At 39.9% G+C, this 20,130-nt stretch overlaps 1 protein-coding gene across 1 annotated transcript in view; it reads left to right on the top strand.

Annotated features, from left to right (window-relative positions):
- Positions 1 to 20,130, top strand: part of LOC137607019 (glutamate receptor ionotropic, kainate 5-like) — a 74,613-nt gene that overhangs the window by 53,371 nt on the left and 1,112 nt on the right. The window contains exons 13-18 of the mRNA XM_068332425.1: positions 9,289 to 9,398; positions 10,111 to 10,284; positions 13,334 to 13,499; positions 13,866 to 14,091; positions 16,561 to 16,689; positions 19,448 to 19,569. Coding sequence (XP_068188526.1) covers positions 9,289 to 9,398; positions 10,111 to 10,284; positions 13,334 to 13,499; positions 13,866 to 14,091; positions 16,561 to 16,689; positions 19,448 to 19,569 — 927 coding nt within the window. The remainder of the gene's footprint in view (positions 1 to 9,288; positions 9,399 to 10,110; positions 10,285 to 13,333; positions 13,500 to 13,865; positions 14,092 to 16,560; positions 16,690 to 19,447; positions 19,570 to 20,130) is intronic.

Below are 20,130 nucleotides of genomic sequence, written 5' to 3'. Positions count from 1 at the left end.
GACGGGAAACAAAAAGAAAGCCAGAGACAGAATCTGAAAAGCAAAGGACGTGACATGATTACTCAAATTTACTGAGTAAAACAAAAAAATGTAACTCCTGAACTGTGAACCATTCCTGCATGAGTAAGTTTACGGAGTTTATTGGAGCTTTAGTTTAATTATAGTTTATTGTGTCTGTGACTCCTTCATCTACACTTTTTTTTTTATTACCGCTCATGTTCGATCACAAAGTTATGTTGAAGCAATGAGTCCACAGCACAACAGCGCAGAATAAATAGCGCTGATAGACATTCAGGTAAATAACAGACATACACTCAACTGATACTCCATTTAATGTCTGCTTTCACATGTAAATAGGCCCTTTTTCCTCAGTTTGCCCAGCTGTAACATATTTAGATTTTTCTTCTCATTTTGAATTGTTTTATTGTTTTTTACTTCATGCTGAGTGAAATCAAGTCAAATTGATTTCATTCAGTGCAATTCACAATACAATTTCTCATAAAAATGACTCAATAACACCAAAGGAAATATGATATCACTTTTATTCAGGATCTCAGCTGCTCATAAATAAAGGTGCAGCACAATTTTGAAAGAAGCATGACTTTTGACTTCCTTTTCAGCTTGGAAAAGATATGAGATGCATTACAGAGTTTAGAAACAGTGATACATTTTTTTTCACCATACAGAAGAGGTTTTTTTTTTTAAAGATGTGAGTGTCATGAGTGTGGTTAGGACCCACATCCAATACACCAGGGAAGAAGTCCACATTCATAATTTAATTCAACAAAATCCTATCTGTCTGCAAACTGAGGTCTGAGCAGAGCAAGAATGGGGTGGAGCCTGATTGAAAATGGGAAGCGGGTGGCTGCAGCAACACAGGTGACAGGATTGAGTGGGAGTGAAATCAGGGTACAGAGTACAGGAGGGAAAACTGAAACTGGACCCATGGCATTGAGTCAGATAGGCAAATCAGTTGTTTGTTTGTTTGTTTGTTTGTTTGTTTTTGAGTTGACATGGCATCCAGGAGGTGATTTCCCTGAATCAGGAATGAACAGATGTGTCAAGTAAACTGTCCATCATGCAAATTCACTGCACCCAATTACAAGAGTTGGGTTTATAGCTTTCAGCAGCTGTAAAATTCTCCCTGTAGGGCACTACACTGACGAATGCCATGTGGTTTCTGATTGTGACATTTTAAAGCCATGCTAGTCAACGTGCTTCTATAAAAGCTTCCTTTGTCTTGCTCCACATGTTGAACCAGCTGCAGAGATCCGCTCTCACTCAGGCAGAACATGAATAACATGATGTCAGTCTTGATAAAGTGAAAACTCAGTGTGACAGATTTTTCAAACATTTTGACATGAAAAGCACTCGTAAATGTTAGCTTGGACATAATGTGGGAGGAGAACATATTATAAAGTATGTAGTGTGTGCTAGCTGGTTTGGTAAACTACAGTATGCTGGAGGAAGTCTGGATCCACCCCTCATATAAATAGACCCTTTCTACATTCTTCCAAATATTGTTAAAATGCAACGAACAAACAAATTGTTATCCTTTTATCTTTTATAATTACCCTGAACCAAGCAATAACTTTTGAAAATTTAGAGAAGACACATGATTAGATCATTTTTAACAGTATTTGGATGACTAAACCAAATGTTAAGGGCTCTTGTATGATTATATAACTAACACTTGCTTTTTAATCCAGCCTTGAACTTCACTGAGGATTTGCAATTTTTTTAAAAAAAAACAACTGTTCAGTTTTTTAGGCATAATCATGGAAAATATTTATCTCACAATGTTGAATGACTTTAAAATATCTGGATTACATACAAAACTTGAATGGGTTCTTTCCATGTATAAAGCATCAAGCAACAATTTGCTAAAAATCTATCCAGTAGGTTTAAAAAAATCTTACCAACAAACCCAACAAATAACCTGTTGGTGTTGCTGAAATCAAACCTCTTTCTGTGATGTTGAGTACAGTGCAACCTCGCACAATCTTGTATTAACGATTATGACTCCACCTCATCTTAGATTTTTGATCGGCAGTCACGTTATATTGTACGCACATTCTATTGGTTGATGGCATCCAGAAGTGCGCTCGTTCCATCAGTCTCTGACTTTTGTGAGACACAAAAGTGCTTTAAACAGTCGATGAGAGTGTGGGAGAAGGTAATACAGATAGAAGGTGGTTTAATGTCAGTACGGGGAGGGTTCATAAACGTTTAAATTACCGTAAATAATAAGATAAATAGATTGCGATCTCGAGAGCGGATTCCTCAATCACGTGTGGTTCCTGGAACGCATTAACCGCAAAGAACAAGGGCGCACTGTATACTGTAACACAGAATGTCTTCTTATTTATTTATTTTTTATTAAAAGTTGTTCTTATTGCTAGTAGCATGAATTTTAGCACTCCAATCACAATTCAGTGATGTCCTGGAGAGTCTTTTGGGCAGACAAACATTGTGTTTCTGACTGATGGTCTTCTTCAGGCTTTACAATATAATCCACCTCTCTGACCTTGGTTGCTCACTTTCAAAAATTGCCTTCTTCCATTTTGTGATGGAATATGGTTGCAATTTTCTTCTTTTATTATATTAATGTAATGACTGATTACAGAGATAGTATAATACCATATATCCATCCATCCATCCATCCATCTTCAACAGCTTATCCGTGGCCCGGGTTGTGGTGGCAACAGTCTCAGCAGGGATGCCCATACTTCCCTCTCCCCAGACACCTCTTCCTCTTCAGGAAAATACAGTCTTTCCAAGACAGTGGTTGGGGTTTTTTGTACTTCGTTTATCTTGTTTAGTTTTTCCTTTACATGTGAGTGGAATCTGACAAACGACAAATTGGTCAGATCAGATCTGGATGAAGGCTATGAGATCGAACAGTTTAATGAAGCTCAGCTGATGAGAATAAGCTCAACAATGCAAGTGAGATTATTGCAATAGCAAGTCAACTCTGAAGGACGCTTCCTGGTGTCATGGTGTCTAATTCTGTGGGATGTGCCCTGTGCCCAAAATGAAATTGTTCTTCTAAATATGATTCATTCCACTGTGGAATGTCCTTCTATATAGAAAAAAAAAAGAGGCCTATGTGGGTCACCTTCTAATTAACAGCTCTCGCTCTGTGCATCTTAAAGTGTAACCACCTGTCTCGCTGGCAGGACTAGGACAAAGTCGGGTGTCTGGTAACCTTGGTTGCCTAGGAAACAGAGCTACTCTATCAGTGCAGATGCTGTCAAATGTCCTCCCTAACAGAGAATGAATAAATTATTGCTAGACAGAAAGAGGAGCTTCCAGCAGGGCCCCTATAAGCACAACCTCCCAGAAATCTGTAATGTTCGACCATCTGACCAGCCCTTTTACACAAGAATGTGTTAATTTAACTAACAAACATTGCAAAACGTTTTTGACTATGAGAACACAGTCAACTTTTAATTTGTTGCAGAAAAAATAAGAATTAAACGAGAGATTAAAAAGTAAAATTGAAATAACTTTTGTTTGTGTACAGAAATACATTTCAATACAGATATTCTGTGGATTGAGTGGTGTGTGTGTGTGTAGTGGTTTATCATCTGGTTGTTTCCCACTGATGATTCCTTCAGGATAGCAGGTGCTTACATTTTTATTAGGTAAAGATAGTGAGTAGATTTCTCATCCAGGTCAGTCTCAACACATTGGCCAGCAAGCTGGCTTGGAGCCGGGGTTGGTTAAAAAATGAATAATGACAGACAGAGCATATTTCATGTATATAGGGATAACTCAGCAGTTGTAATAATTCAACTTGTTTTTATCAAACAGGTTAATGATGAAGTAAATCTGATATGGAATCAACGTTTGCTGCTCTACATTTGGGGACTGTGATCAAGGGGTTAATTAAAAAAAGAAAAGAAAAATGGAATTCGGGGAAAATGATGATTTGGGCTCGACATCAATGGAAATGCTAACAGTAATCCAACAGTTTACAAAGTGCTGTTTATTATCACATGTCCTGACTTTAAGTTGACTAAAACCTGACTAAAAAATGCAATGGAGATACGGAACTAAGACTAAATGTCAAAACCACTGACAAAATTCAAAATAATCGTACCTCTAAGTTTTATAAATGTTGCAACGTTTGAGTTAATCTGAGGCAGTTTTGGACATGAATAAGAGAAGAAAATCCAATTAGTGTGTATTAATTATATTTCAAACAACAATGTAGCCGCAAGAGGGCACAAGCCAATGTCTTATTGTGCCAGTCCCAAGCACGGATAAATACAGAGGGTTGTGTCAGGAAGGGCATCTGACGTATAACTTATGAAAATTAAAAATTGTAGATCTGGAGTAAGGTTATGACAGGATGTCCAAAGGGGAATTGTGGTATTGTATGAGGAAGTCTGGTGAGGTGAGGTGTGCTGTAGGTGTGACAGAGGAGTTCAAGGTGGAGGTAGGACTGCATCAGGGATCAGCTCTGAGCCCCTTCTTGTTTGCTATGGTGATGGACAGGCTGACAGACGAGGTTAGACAGGAATCTCCATGGACTATGATGTTTGCAGATGACATTGTGATCTGTAGTGAGAGCAGGGAAAATGGGGAGGAGAAGCTAGAGAGGTGGAAGTTTATCCTTGAAAGGAGAAGAATGAAGGTTAGCCGCAGTAAGACAGAGTACATGTGTGTGAATGAGAGGGACCCAAGTGAAAGAGTGAGGTTACAGGGAGAAGAGATCAAGAAGGTGGAGGATTTTAAGTACTTAGGGTCAACAATCCAGAGTAATGGAGAGTGTGGAAAAGAGGTGAAGAAGCGTGTAGAAGCAGGATGGAACGGGTGGAGGAAAGTGTCAGGTGTGATGTGTGATAGAAGAGTTTCAGCTAAAATGAAAGGAAAGGTGTACAAAACTGGTGAGACCAGCGATGTTGTTTGGCCTAGAGACAGTGTCACTGAGGAAAAGACAGGAGACAGAGCTGGAGGTAGCAGAGATGAAGATGCTGACATTCTCTCTGGGAGTGACCAGGAAGGATAGGATCAGGAATGAGTACATCAGAGGGACAGCACATGTTAGAGGTTTTGGAGATAAAGTCAGAGAGGCCAGACTGAGATGGTTTGGACATGTCCAGAGGAGAGATAGTGAATATATTGGTAGAAGGATGCTGAGTTTTGAACTGCCAGGCAGGAGGCCTAGAGGAAGACCAAAGAAGAGGTTTAAGGATGTAGTGAAAGAGGACATGAAGGTAGTTGGTGTGAGAGAAGAGGATTCAGAAGACAGGGTTAGATTGAGGCAACTGATTCGCTGTGGCGACCCCTGAAGAGAAAAGCCGAAAGGAGAAGAAGAATTATATTTCAAACAACACAGCTGCTAATTATACCAAACAAATTTTAGAGAAACTTTTGATTTTAATGACAAACACAGCATCAGTCAAACATGATTGATCGCAGCTTTCTGTCATAATTCAGTAACCAGTTTCTGGAATAATAAACAGCTGCTTCATTTCTTAAAAATCAGTGAGTGAGGGAGTGTCACACGTCTTTCTAAGTAACAATGCTTCCTCTCCTCAATCGCAGCTGGCGTCTCCTCGGCAGTGATGTCAGAGCTCCTAGTGCTACCTATAATAAATATTCGTGTCTTATTTGGAGTGAATAGCACCCTGATAAAATATTGAGCACTAATGATTCGGTGAAAACAGCAGACATAAATATAAGCTGTTCAACACCCATTGGCACAAACACTGATAAACACGATGCCGCTTGGCTAATGTGTGTGTAGAATTCAGCAATTTAAATTAAATTAAAGAGATTACCATCTTCAAGTTGACTTGTAAGCTATTTATGTACATACAGGCTGCATGTGTGTTTGTAGTACAGCTCTTTATGCTGGCAGACATAATTGAATTGTATTTGATTTCAGCAGAGCTATCAGATTCAATGTGACTGTGTAGTCCAATAAAGAGATTGTACACATGTATATACCAGATACACATATAATCTCAGGATAATCTCAGGATTCTTATTCAAATCACATCTGGCTCTTTTTTTACTGGTAAAAACCTACCAATTACTTCATGCTGGAACAAGGTCATCTCCAGCACAAGACAGGAATCTAATTTGTTGTCCTCGAAAGGTTGTTTTTTTCTCAACTGGGCAAATTGATGGTGTTCATGGGATCCAACAGGGTGAGGAGTGTTCTCCATCTCGGCTTGAATAGCTTAGAGTGGGTTTTCGAGTAGAGGTTAATATAATGTATTTAAAATGCTAAAAAATACAGGCTTTAATATGGCCATAGTCATTCTACGGCATGATGAGGCTGTGGCTGCGAGGCGTTCCCTCTGCAGCATATGATGGTGGCTGCCTGATGAATGAACTGCCACAGCATACCTCTACAGCGGATAACAGTAAAGAAATGAAGGTGAGGGCTGCTCAGTAAGTTCTCTCTCTATCTGCTCCCGCTTGGCTCCATACTCAGGAAGCATAGGATTCACTACCACTGTTATGCGGATGACAGCCAAATTTATGTTCCGCTCAAAAAGAATAATGCATACTCTATCGCTGCATTAGTTAAGTGTCTTGATGACATTAAGGCCTAGATGGCTCTGAAGTTTTTGAGTTTTAATGATGTTTTTTGGTGGCACCGCTGGAACACCCCTTCCAGATCTGGGGTCTTTGGCCCAGCATGTCAGGCCAGCCATCACTAATCTAAGGGTAAAAATGGACTCAGGTGTCAGGCTTGACAGCCAGATCAGGGCAGTAGTGAAGTCAAGCTTTTATCATTTGAGGCAGCTGGCCAGAATAAAACCGATTCTTTCGAGGCAACACTTTGAAACAGTCATCCAAGCCTTTGTCACCACGAGGCTGGACTATTATAATTCCCTTTATGTGGGGGTTAGTGCTTCCTCCGTCTCCCATCTCCAGATGGTCCAAAACCCTGCTGCATGTCTGTTGACCAGCACCCGTAAGCATGAGCACATTACCCCCATTTTAGCCTCACTCCACTGGCTGCCCATACATTTTAGAATCCATTTTAAAATTATTTTATTTACTTTTAAATCCCTGAATGCTCTTGCCCAGCCTTACCCCTCTAAGCTTCTACACCCCTATGTACCTGCTCGTTCTGTCAGGTCAGCTGATCATCTGCTCCTGAATGTGCCCAAAACCAAACGGAAGCTCAGAGGGGACCGCGCCTTGGCTGTTGTGGCGCCTAAATTGTGGAATGATCTGCCTCAGCAGATCAGACAGGCCTCTTCTCTGTCTGTTTTTAAATCTCGTGTGAAAACCTACCTCTTCTCCTTGGCTTTTAACATTTAGATAGACACTGGATTTTATTTTATCTTATTGTTATTGCTCTGATTTACGGCTTTTGCTTTTATCCATATTTTATGTTTTTAATTTATTTATTTTACTTGCGATATTTGATCCACTTTGTCTTTTATCTATAATGTTTCTTCTTTTTATTTATTCGTCTGTACAGTACTTTGGTCGACTGCGGTTGTGGTAAAGTGCTCAACAAATAAAGATTGGATTGGATTGGATTGGATTGGATTGGATTGGATTGGATTGGAAACCACTCAGAGAGCACATGCGGTGATTTTTGGATTTAGCATTAAAACCTGAATAATAAGAAAAAGTTTCATGAAAACAAAACCCTTTAACAGTTGTTTCAAAATTTATCCAGAATTTAAGGTTCCTGACATAGATTTTAATGTAGATGATGTTGCTGTACTCAGATATGCCTTGCAACAAATAATGTAGAAAGTTACTTCTAGCATTTTTAATCATTGTCAGTTATCAACAAAATAAAATGTCCCATATTGACATATCTATTTCTCATCTAATTCTGACTTCTTACATGTCATGAATACATAAAATCTGAATTTATGTTATGTTAACTACACATTGGAAGTCGTGGTCTGTCTACCGTTTTTGACAATGTTTTAGAAAGTTTAAAACCAACCCAGAATCTTTGTCTATACCTGTATCTGCTTCAGGATGTAATCAACTTTTTTTTTTTCAAAATCCACCCCTTTGAAAGATTTCCTCACAAACAAAAAGAAAAAGGAAACAAAAAAAGGATTTGATTACATAACCTTCCCCAATGCTTAATGTTGAAGGCAAACATTACCACTTTTACGACTTGTCATTGCAGAAGTGTCCCAATGTAGCAAAATAATAATAAAAGATGCCTGTATCCCATGGACATCTAAAGGGTCATGAATGCTGATGAAAAGGCGATGCTGTGTACAACAATATTTTGATACATCTCTATATAGGATCTTTATTTTGCAAAACAGCTCTACGTACTCTCAGGAAACAAGTAATTGACCATTAGAGTAGAGTATGGACTATGCAGAACTCTCTTGGATAAAAAAAAAGTACAATGTTACTTAATGACAGATTTTAATATATGGCAGCACAATTCAATATCTTAGCCTCAGAGGTGCTGTCTGTACAACTCAGAGTCCCTGTGTAATCCCTGTGCCTACATTCTACACCAGTGGATAAATACGCATACTTGTAATTCCAGCTTCAGTGTAAAAACATTGCTGAATATAGGGACATCTGTAAAGCCCATCTATGCTATCACCTGCCTTCTTTTCCTCTGGTTCACATTCCTACCGAAGAAAAGTCTTGTCTGACCTTTTGGTACAAAGATATTTTCACATCAAATCATTGCCTGAAAGCAGAAACAAAGGTGCTGACATCATTAGAACAGTTATCTTTTCAAACTAGGTCCGATTAGGGAGTTCTTCAGCCTTGTTTGGTGTCAAATATTGTTTTCTTTCCAGTTTATGGAAGGACATCACATATGGCAGAGAGGTGATGGTAAACATCAAATAACTGGTTTCAACATATTAAAGGCAACTAACTACAATTTAACAGCTTAAATATTTATTAAATAATTAAATAAATAAATAAAATTTAAAACTGTACTTTACCAACCAAAAGTGAATCTGTGTTCCTCAGCCTCAGACGTGGACAGACTTAATGTGCTTTGTGTGACCAGCAGATGGTCATTATAAAAATTCACTGCTGCCAGATGGAGACATGAGAACCTCATCTGTGCCAAACTGCTGAGATTCATATTTTTCATCTTGAATTTAACGTTTATTTAATTTAACCAGCCACCAGACACTCACCAACAAGCGTCCCTCCCAGGTCTGCCACCAGAATGGGGTCCTGTATTCTAAGGTTGGAAGTTTTGTCATGTCAAACTGAGAGCAGACCGCTGGACACACACAGAATCAGAACATTTGTTTGAAATTATTTTAAAACTAAGAGTAGAATTTTATTTCTGTATTTCAGGGCCGTAAGCCTGGCTATTTTTCCTTCCTGGATCCGTTCTCTCCAGCTGTCTGGCTCTTCATGCTGTTGGCGTACCTCGCTGTCAGCTGCATCCTCTTCCTCGCTGCCAGGTAACGCATCTGCATGTGTGAGTGTAGGTGTTTGGTGGTTGTGGTGAGGAGCGGAGGTACAAGCCAATGCGTGGAAATCAATGCTTGTTTTCACACTGGCTTTGTCTCCAGTGGGAAAAGCTCCATTCCGCATTAATTATGGATCAAATTATTCAAGGTTCTGATATCATCACCCAGAAGTAGGTGTTTTTAATACCTGCTCCCATGCAGCCTGTTATGAGAGCTAATCTGCACCATGTGACCGCAGAAAACCAAGCCTATGCGACCAGATTACCATGACATGGTGCTGATCCTGAGATAGGATCAGATGAGAAGACAAGAGCGGGTGGATGATTGACTACTGCATCAAATGTTTCTATGTCATTAATTATCTAGTGCAGGTCTCTACCATCTCTCTCCTGCTTGTAATTGTGTGTTTACACATCAATTTGTGATGTGAATATTAACAAGACTGTTTTGAACTCCAGTCAAGCATGTGTGTTTGTTTTATCATTTTGTTTATGTATGAATTTATATCTCTATAGACACATTTTTAACTGTCTGAGAAATGCAGTTAAAATCTGAGCAGGTTTCTCTTTCCTTTGAAAACACGATAATACAAAACAGACATGTAATAGTTCAGTTAATGTACTAACAAGAGAAGATACCTCATAGGAGCTGCATCATATCTGTTTCATGTGTTAACAGAGGACTTTTGTGGCTCTTCCCCCAGACTCAGCCCTTATGAGTGGTACAACCCCCACCCGTGCCTCCGGGAGCGGCGGGACATCCTGGAGAACCAGTACACGCTGGGAAACAGTCTGTGGTTCCCAGTGGGCGGCTTCATGCAGCAGGGCTCAGAGATCATGCCCCGAGCTCTGTCCACTCGCTGCGTCAGCGGAGTCTGGTATCTGTCTGTCTGTTTTGTCTGTCTGTGTCTGTCTGTCTGTCTGTCTGTCTGTCTGTCTGTCTGTCTGTCTGTCTGTCTGTCTGTCTGTCTGTTTTGTCTGTCTGTGTCTGTCTGTCTGTCTGTCTGTCTGTCTGTCTGTCTGTCTGTCTGTCTGTCTGTCTGTCTGTCTGTCTTATTTTGATACAGATTTAAACTTTGTCAGATGCTAAGGTGGTAAAACAATGTCAAACATGCAGAAAAACTGAATGAAGTCTTTATTTTAAGACAACGTGACTGTTGTTATCCAAGTTTAAAATAAAATGAAAAAAACAAAACAAAACACAGACTTTAAAAATTTTAGTGCAACAATTAACCAGAACCAAGGAGAGACCCGTCTGCTCTGGCCTTCCTTGACATTTAGAAAGAATTTCAAGGTCCCACAGAGCTCTTAATGCCCCAGCACCAAGCAGCAACGCTAACTCGCTTTTTTTTTAACTAATAGCCTTCAAGTTTGCTGCAGGTTAGGAAATCAGTTCACTAAACATTTAGAAAACTGCAAACTTATCATGACATATTTACTTTAGATGTCTATTATTTCTACTCTGCAACTATTTCCATCTGCACTTTTAATGCTATTATAGTCAAGGGATTTTATTCTACATCTTCCTCTTCTCAAATTATCTCATTCTTGTACACACACTGCCCAAACTTCAGTGTATCACAGGTCAAGAAACTTGACCTTGTTGTCATTTAACCTGGTGATTTTTACATGTTAGGAATTGCTGGTGTTACAATAGAACAGCTGTCTGTTCTATCTATCTATCTATCTATCTATCTATCTATCTATCTATCTATCTATCTATCTATCTATCTATCTATCTATCTATCTATCTATCTATCTATCTATCTATCTATCTATCTATCTATCTATCTATCTATCTATCTATCTATCCATCCATCCATCCATCCATCCATCCATCCATTTTTATTTGACATTGAATGTAAATATGTCTTTGTTTTGAGGTGCCACAGGCTGTTCTACAGCACTACTGCTATTTCGTCCTGTGTGTCTCCGTGTCCTTATGGATGCAAAGCTTGGGGTCATGGGAGAAATTCCCCCTGTGGTGTCCCAATGTTCTAAAAACATGCCGTAAAAGTGCCTTCTATGGTTAATAAAAGAGGATAAATTGTCCTCTGTGGATGAAATGTGATGCAGTCCCATATAGGCTGCACTACTTACTAGAAGATTAGTTAACCCCCATGTGCTTCTGAATGGTGAAAAAAAATGAGTTTACAGCATGTTTTAATATGCTTTTATTGCGGAGATAGTAAAAACAACCTAATAAAATTAATACAATCTCTGCCGAAGTCTGAAACTGCTTCATCATAAACGCATCATGACTTACTGCACGCTGGTGATCCACCACAAACTATTCCCACCTCTGCCCTTCAGACAGCCTGAGTCCACGTTCATGGATGAGGAAGATACTCCGATGTTACTTTCCATACATTGTAATCACAGGCTTCTCTTCAATTATCCTTCCCTGTCCTCTACCCTCTTTCTCACCCCCTCCTTCCTCAGGAACATCATCAGAAGGTGAACAGATGGTAAACTGCATGAACTTGGTTTCTCTCCTGATTTGTTTCTTCCCCTCTGTCCAATCACATCTTCTTCCCCACTTGAGCAGCGTCTAATGACCACTTTGCCACACAGACTTCACATACTGTATACTGTAACTCACAAACATGGCATTTTTGTTGAGCTGTGGGGCATCATGTTTTAGATATATGAGCTTTGGGTCCTCGAAATTCAGTTCTAGGTTTATTTATTCATTTTCCCAAAGTATATAGAAATTAAGTTTGCCTGAAACTTTACATAGGGGTGAGGCATAAGGACTTAGGCCATCCACACCATACAGACTTGTTGTTTTTTTCCTTTTTAATGGCGGTATGCCCTCTCGTGAATAAAGTTCAAACTTACGAATGAATGGATTTTTTAAAAGTTTGTTCGCAGTTATTTTTCTTCCCTTGAATTTTTTTTTTATGAAAAATTATGAAAATATAATAATAAGCTATCACAGTGGTTTCATCAGGACCCTGAAAAATACAAACCCATAAAATTATTTGTTCTTGTTATTTGTTGTTCAAAATTTATTATTTTTAGCAATCATATTTATTTTACTACATTTTAGTTCATTATTCGGTCAAACGTTCAGCCTTTTCGCTTGTGTTTCGCTTGTGTTTCACTTGTGACTGGATTCAAATGCTTATTGCAGCGGTATTTGTGACTTTTTACTTGTTACTGTCCCATTTTAGCTTTGGTTTAAGTGTGTAATGCTTCCAGTTTGGCAGCGTCAGCAGCATCCAGATTCTCTAAAATACAGCTGTTAAAAGCACACGGGCTCAGTCCTCTTCTCCTCTCGTCTCGTCTCATTTCATGTGCTCTCCTTTCACCCCCCATATTCTCCTCTTGTCCTTTATAACCAGTTGCTGCTGTCTCACAGATGGCAGAGAGGCACTGGGGGGACTGGCAAAGTCATCAGCATCTTTTCTCTGACAAGTCTTTTCCTCCTTGGGCACAGTGTGATAAAAACACATCATGGCTTTAACACATACTGCGGCGTGGTAACCTCTGTCTGTCCAGCTCTGTCCCAACCAGGACTCCAACAAAATTGTTGGTGGCAAAACAGTCTTTATTTATGCAGTTCATTATGAATTTTTATAAGGACTCATACAAAACAGCTACTGCTGGATATACATACTTCCATTACATCCCCCCATCTAATTCCATCCTTTCTCCACTGTACGTCTCTCTCAATCCTCCCTTCACACCCAAAGCCCCTTGCTCATCAATGCTTCTGCAGTGGAAGAGTCCTGCTCCTCCCTGCTGCTGCCGGATTTTATGTTTAGGTTGATGATTCTTACCTAAAACTCCTGATACCTCCTGCAGGAGTCTCCATCTGTCTCGCTCCTGCTTTCCTCTTGTGGCTAAAAATGAACGGAGAGATAAAATAGTTGATTCTCAGGGTAAATAAAGGTTAATGTTCATCTTCTCCTTTCCTCTCAGGTGGGCATTTACCCTCATCATTATCTCCTCCTACACCGCAAACCTGGCAGCTTTTCTCACCGTCCAAAGGATGGAGGTTCCCATTGAGTCTCCAGATGACCTGGCTGACCAAACCAACATCCAGTACGGGACCATCCATGGAGGATCCACTATGACGTTTTTCATGGTGAGACAGGTTTTAGATATATTAAACCAAATTCTCAGCTGCAGCAGTGTAATTTCATAATGATGATGCCATGATGATATCCTTTTTGTATACAGTTTTTAAAGGCAGGTTTTATTGGTGTTTAACAGACAGAAAAATCTCAGGTAAATGGATAATATACAAAGAACAAACACAATTGAAAAATAATTTTATATATATATATATATATATATATATATATATATATATATATATATATATATATATATATATATATATATATATATATGATGGCAAACCTCATTTGGCGTTTAATGGGCCTGAAATCAGAATTGCTAAGCAGATTACAATGAGGTTGAGTATATGCTACTTCCTCCCTTCCTCCAGAACTCACGGTACCAAACATACCAGCGGATGTGGAACTACATGTACTCCAAGCAGCCCAGTGTTTTTGTGAAGAGCACTGAGGAAGGAATTGCCCGAGTTCTCAACTCCAAGTATGCCTTCCTTATGGAGAGCACAATGAACGAGTACTACCGCCGACTCAACTGCAACCTCACACAGATTGGTGGACTGCTTGACACCAAAGGATACGGCATTGGTATGCCTCTGGGTGAGTCTGGTGAATCTGGTCAACTTAACTAAATGAAGAAAGTCTCTTTATCTCCTTTGGTCAAGGCAGACTAAATGCTATAATTCAGCTTTTTGCTATTTGTTATTTATGATCTATTTGACAGTTGCTATCAAATGCTTTCCAAAAGCTCCTTGGTCTTTGAACATATCTTATTGCAAAATGCTAAAACTAATATTTTTTTGTTGTAACATAGAGGTTATCAGGCAGTATAAAAATGATGTTGGCTACCAAAAATTCCACAGGTCAGTGTCAGTTAAAAGGCAATTAATTAATTACTGAGCTTTATAGTCAAATGTGGGACCCAGTATAAAGCAAAACGTCCCTACAGTGTTAAACCTGTCCTTTGATTATAGAAAATTTAGAATTTCCATCCTTTGCTGGATATTCAACAGAGTTAAAATGGCAGCTATCACCAGATGAATTATTCATTTCTTCCTGTAAACAGACAAAAACCCTGACTAATTTTGTGTGTGTACTTTCAACCGAAGTGTAAATGGGTCTAGTCTGCTATCACATCAAATAATTTTCGTTATATTTTGATGGTTTGTTGCCTTTAACCAACACCTTGTGTGTCAGTTTACAGTTAACAAGATCATATTCTTTGTGCAGCTGCTGTTCTTGATGAATTAAATGTATCCTTATTCCAATTTGACTTCAGTCTGCTTTCACCAATGAGGCCGTCAGTCATGCCTCAGTCATGATCGTGGTTGTAAGTGTTATTGCATAGATTAGCTGGTCAATGGTCTTCCAGGAGTAACTGAAGTGCAAGAAGGAGAGGGAACTGTGGGTAGACAAAACAAAGTTTTGTCCCATCAGTCAAAGTGTCTGTTGAGAAATGTAAATGAAGGCAGTAGAGTCACCCAGCTGCCTCTAGTAGGTGTTGTCTCCCAAGCTAACTGAACTAATGCACAGTGAGCTTTTACACAGAAACTGAGCTGTGCAAATGTTCTTTTTAGCAGTGCTACTGTCCAGTTTTTCTCAAGACTTTCTGACAGAAAAATGTCACATACCATCTGTTGTAGTAAATAATTATCCCAATCCGTCCACATAGACGTGTAATTTCCTAAAAAAAGGAGAACAGTGTGGCATTCGGATGAATCATTTCGACTGAAGGGCATATATCACTTTTTTTATGAACAGAAAGGAAGTCATGAGCTGACAAATAAGTCCATCCATCCATCCATCTTCTAACGCTTATCCAGGGCGGGGTCATGGAGGCATCACTCTATGTAGGGATGTCCAGACTTCCCTCTCCCCAGACATCTCCTCTATCTCCTCTGGGAGAATCCTGAGGTGTTCCCAGACCAAAAATAGGTCTCCCATGAAGCCTCCTCCCAGCGAGACATGCCAGGATCACCTCCCCAGGGAGGTATCCAGGAAGCATCCGATACAGATTCCGGAGCCACCCTCTCGGAGTGGAGGAGCAGCGGCTCTACTACAAATATCTCCCTGGTGACAGAGCTCCTCACTCTGTCACTAAGGGTGTGCTCAGCCACCCTACGTAGAAAACTCATTTCAGTCATTTATATCTGGGATCTTGTCCTGTCAGTCGAAGCTCATGATTATAGGTGAGAGTAGGGACATAGATTGACCCGTAAATTGAGAGATTAATCATGACGAATGTACACCATGAATGCATCACTGCAGCCACTGCACTGATCCATCTGTCAACGTCACTCTCTGTCAGTCCCTCACTGGTGAACAAGACTTTAAGATACATGAAGTCCTCCACTTGGGGCAATGTCGTGACACAGAGAGAGCAGACCTTTTCCGGTCAAAAACTATTGCCTCCCAGAAGCATAAAGGTTATTGGGCAGTAACCCTCAGACCAGCACTCAAAATCACCACCAGAGCAAAGTGGCATTTCAAGATGTGGACAAAAAAAAAGAAATCTCATCTAATTATCATCTAATCAGTGAAGACATCATCATTTTTTCAAAGATGTATTTTTGACTCTGAAACATTCAGACTCTGTTGTCATGCGGTGAAATTCGCTGTCATTTTATTAGAGTAAGGATGGGCGGTGATGAAGTGAGGACAACTTTTGGATTAATGAATTGTCATTTACTACTGCAGCAAGTAAAATATTAATACAAAATAATACTGATTAATCGTGAAGTTAAAGCTGAAGGGCAGTGCTGCTTCTGCTGAACAAATTTGCAATTCATGAGTAATCAACAAAACCAATGTTTTCAAAGCAAAGGGCACAACCCAGACTTCAAATGAAAAGTCATTTTCAAAACAGCATTAGGTATATTTAATATGCATAAATCATACCACCACCACTTTGTCACTGTCCCCATTCTCTTAACATCTGGCAGTTCATCAGTTATATGAAGTGAATATGTGATTGACTCTGTAAAGATGTTTGTTTTTCTTTTAAGAATTAAGATATTAACCTTTGTTGCGACTGATTTTCCAGAGTGGAATGCTCCTTCTCATCCCCAGGCTCTCCCTATCGAGACGAGATCACTCTGGGCATCTTACAGCTGCAGGAGAGCAACAGGCTGGAGATCTTGAAGCGACGCTGGTGGGAGGGAGGACAGTGTCCCAAAGAGGAGGACCACCGAGCTAAAGGTAGTCATCACAGGACCCATTAGTGCGTTTCAGGACAAGCAACCGTCACATGACATCACCAGATACGATTTGTCATTGTAAATGAATGGGTCTGAAACTACTAGCATCTCTGTTAGCCCATTGAGGAAATTTGCGGGCGAATGTTAGTTTTCTTGCATACATCCAGTTGTGCAAAACACAAGTTGAAGCTGAGGCTGATAATAATACAGTATTACCTTGACATACAAAGGACTCGAGATCCAAGCGACTTGTCATACAAGTTTTTTGAGTTACAAGCCGTGGCTCGGTCTATATTTTTGTTTGACATACGAGTGGAAATCCAAGTTACGAGTTGTACTTTGGAACAGCACCGCTATTTGGCGGATGGATACATCTCGTTCTTTCCCACTTGCTTTCAGCGGAGTAAAAACATAGTCTGTGTGTTCTCACGACTTTTGCATGTCTTTTTGTGCATTATCATTGTTTACGTAACTTATGCACAGGGAGAATATGAATGTCTATTGGTTGACGAAAAATATGATGTTTTCCTTAATTATTTTAATGTGGGGGGGGTTGGGGATTCTGTACAAGGCTGGAATTAATTAACATTCATTCATCGTCAATCAATCACTTCGTGGTAGGTGGTGAAGCCCATGAAAACAGTTCACTTATTTTCTGAATCTCTTGATCTCTCAATTTACAAATAATATGTAAGTATTTTTTAAACTTCCGAGTGTCATATATTTAATGTATATTTCATGTATTATGTTATATAAAGTGATGCCAAATACTGTAAGTTATCATTTATTTTCTCTGACACTCTTGGTTTAAAGATGCATTTAGCTATTTTGTTGCTTGCTACCAACTGCTTTAGCACAGGATTAAATACCGTGTGTATTAAGCTATGTTGTGCACATAGGGCCGGATAGCTGCAAGATGTTCATTACCTTGGCTTTAGGGAATCTGACAATGATGTGTGTAGGGAAACCTCCCCTTAAAGAACATATGTCAAAGTCAAGGCCTGTGGGCAAGATCTGGGCTGTGACGAATTATTTATGGCCCGCCGGATGATTTTTAATTACTATTAAAACCGGCTCACAGGCCACATCTGCCTGCTGGTGTTTTGCACGCACCAAAACTGCATGCCCCCACAATGCAACGGTAGCGGAAGACACTGCAGCGCAACAAGCGGGCTTTGGTTTTATTGTTTATCAGCAATCAGACCGGATTTAGCTACTCCCCTCTTCAAAACTGCCTAAAAGGAAGGTGGACACTGAGAGCAGGGGGTTTACAGCCAGGTGGAGTATATGTTCAGAGATGGTGAGGTAAATACATAATTGTGAATGCATTATTGCATGCACAATTATGTGTCCGCGTGGGTTCTCTCCGGGTTCCTCCCACCTCCAAAAGCATGCGCTTCAGGTTGATTGGCCGTTCCCAAGTTGCCCGTAGGAGTGAGTGTGTGTGTTTGTATGTCTTTGTATGTGGCTCCGCGGTGCACTGGCATCATGCCCAGAGTGTCCCCCGCCTCACGCCCCATGCCAGCAGGGATAGGCTCCAGCTCCCCGTGACCCACTATGGCGGATGCAGCGGCGGTACATGACAATGAATGAATGAATGAGCCAGTCCGGCCCTCGGCTTGTAGCAAATTTGTTTTTTTGGCCCTCCGTGTATTTGACTTTGACACCCCTGCTTTAGAACTTCCTTAACTCAAAGTCTTTTCTCACACCTCTGCCGATGTTTGCCAAAATATTTGAATCTGAGTCAAAGCAGATCCACAAGTCAGACAAAACTGACACCAGGAGCTGCATTGCTGAAAATGATCAATAGATTTTTTTTCCTAATGAGCAGTCTTCATTCTGTCTCGTCTCTGGCTTGCTTTTTATTTCATAAGATGTAAACTGAGACGTAAAACATGAAAATGGTCCCTCTGATGCAAGAGGAGCTCAATCATGTTATCATCTATTACGTCGTGTTTTTCCAGCTCTGTCTTTTGTCTGCGTCCACATCGATCGTGATGTCTGAGCGTTCTCCTTTACTATTTCCGTTATCGACCCACAAAGGCCCTACATGTTTTTTTCCCCTGATGTTTCTGACTGCAACAAGGTGAGACAGAATCTGTTCATCGACTTCATCAATGAAATCATGTGTTTAAGAGCTGATCATTATGGGAATGTGAGTCCTGTGAGTATTGATCAGCTCCTCTGCCATCTACTGAAACAAATTTCTTATTTTCCAGAGCAAACAGCAAAATTATGTGAGTGTGAAGCCCTAGAATTAAAATCAAGCCATTAAACTGCTGTTAAAACCCATTAAGACAAGTCTAGTTTCTCTTTGTTACCGACTGCACATTATACAATGTGTGTGTCTTCACAAAGATAGGAAAGCACTGAAAGGAAAATCCTCAGGGTGTTGTTTAGTGAGAGATCAGGAAGTACTGCAGTAACCACTGCTCTTGTGGAAAATTCAGGATATTTTAAGTACATTTATTTTAGATTTTTATATCCTGTTTTTCACTAAATGTAAAACCTTAGCTTATTCTAGCATTATTTTCAGCCACTCAAGTGGAGTTTTATGACAAGGTGAGAATAACAATTGAGGGATTGCAGAGGGTTCTGTACATTACTAAATGTTACACAATATACTATATGTCACTGCATTATTTACTGTACTATATACTATATGTTGCAGTACATTACTGTACATCATTATAAGTTATGGCACGCTACACTCTATTCCAGTGCATGACTGTATGCTTCCATGTTCATGTGCTTCTCAGGTCTCGGCATGGAGAACATTGGTGGGATTTTCGTGGTCCTGATCTGTGGCCTCATCATCGCCGTCTTTGTGGCCATCATGGAATTTGTGTGGTCGACGCGCCGTACCGCTGAGACGGATGAGGTAAACCTTTATCACCATCCTCCTCCTCTTCCTCTTTCGTCCTCCTCCTCCTGTCCTGCCCCTGGCCTCAACCTCAGCTCAAACACCACAGTAGGTTATCCGCCAGTGTGTGTGTTTACATGTTCATGTTTTATCCAAAGATTCATAGAGAAAGTCACTTTAACTGCAACCGTCCTGCTCAGTGAGTCCTGTTCTGGCATTTCAAAATGAATGATTTTTTTTTCTGTAACAGGCTGAGTTTTGGGTTGAAACATCACATGTTTCAACCCATGTTTGTCAAAGCAAAGGAGAATTTTGAAAAGGAGAGAAACCAAACATCCACTGAAAAACAAAAACAGAGTAGCAGCAGAAAGAGTAATAAATAAGAATAGAAATGCAAGATGCACCAGCAGAAAGTCACAGAGAATTGGATTTTTTCTTTTAATGTGTTACATTTTTTTCAATTGTTATTTATTTGGATGCAGTCCTGCAGTCTGTTGTTTCACATAAAACTGCCCCAAAGACACAGCTGGTGCTTCCAATCTTTTGGACAGCGATGGCCCAACTGTGGCTGTGGAGGAT

This window comes from Antennarius striatus, chromosome 14 (genome assembly GCF_040054535.1).
Source record: "Antennarius striatus isolate MH-2024 chromosome 14, ASM4005453v1, whole genome shotgun sequence".
Lineage (NCBI taxonomy): Eukaryota > Metazoa > Chordata > Actinopteri > Lophiiformes > Antennariidae > Antennarius > Antennarius striatus.
The sequence above is the reverse complement of the archived record's forward strand: the minus strand, read 5'-3'. Positions and strand labels throughout refer to the sequence as shown.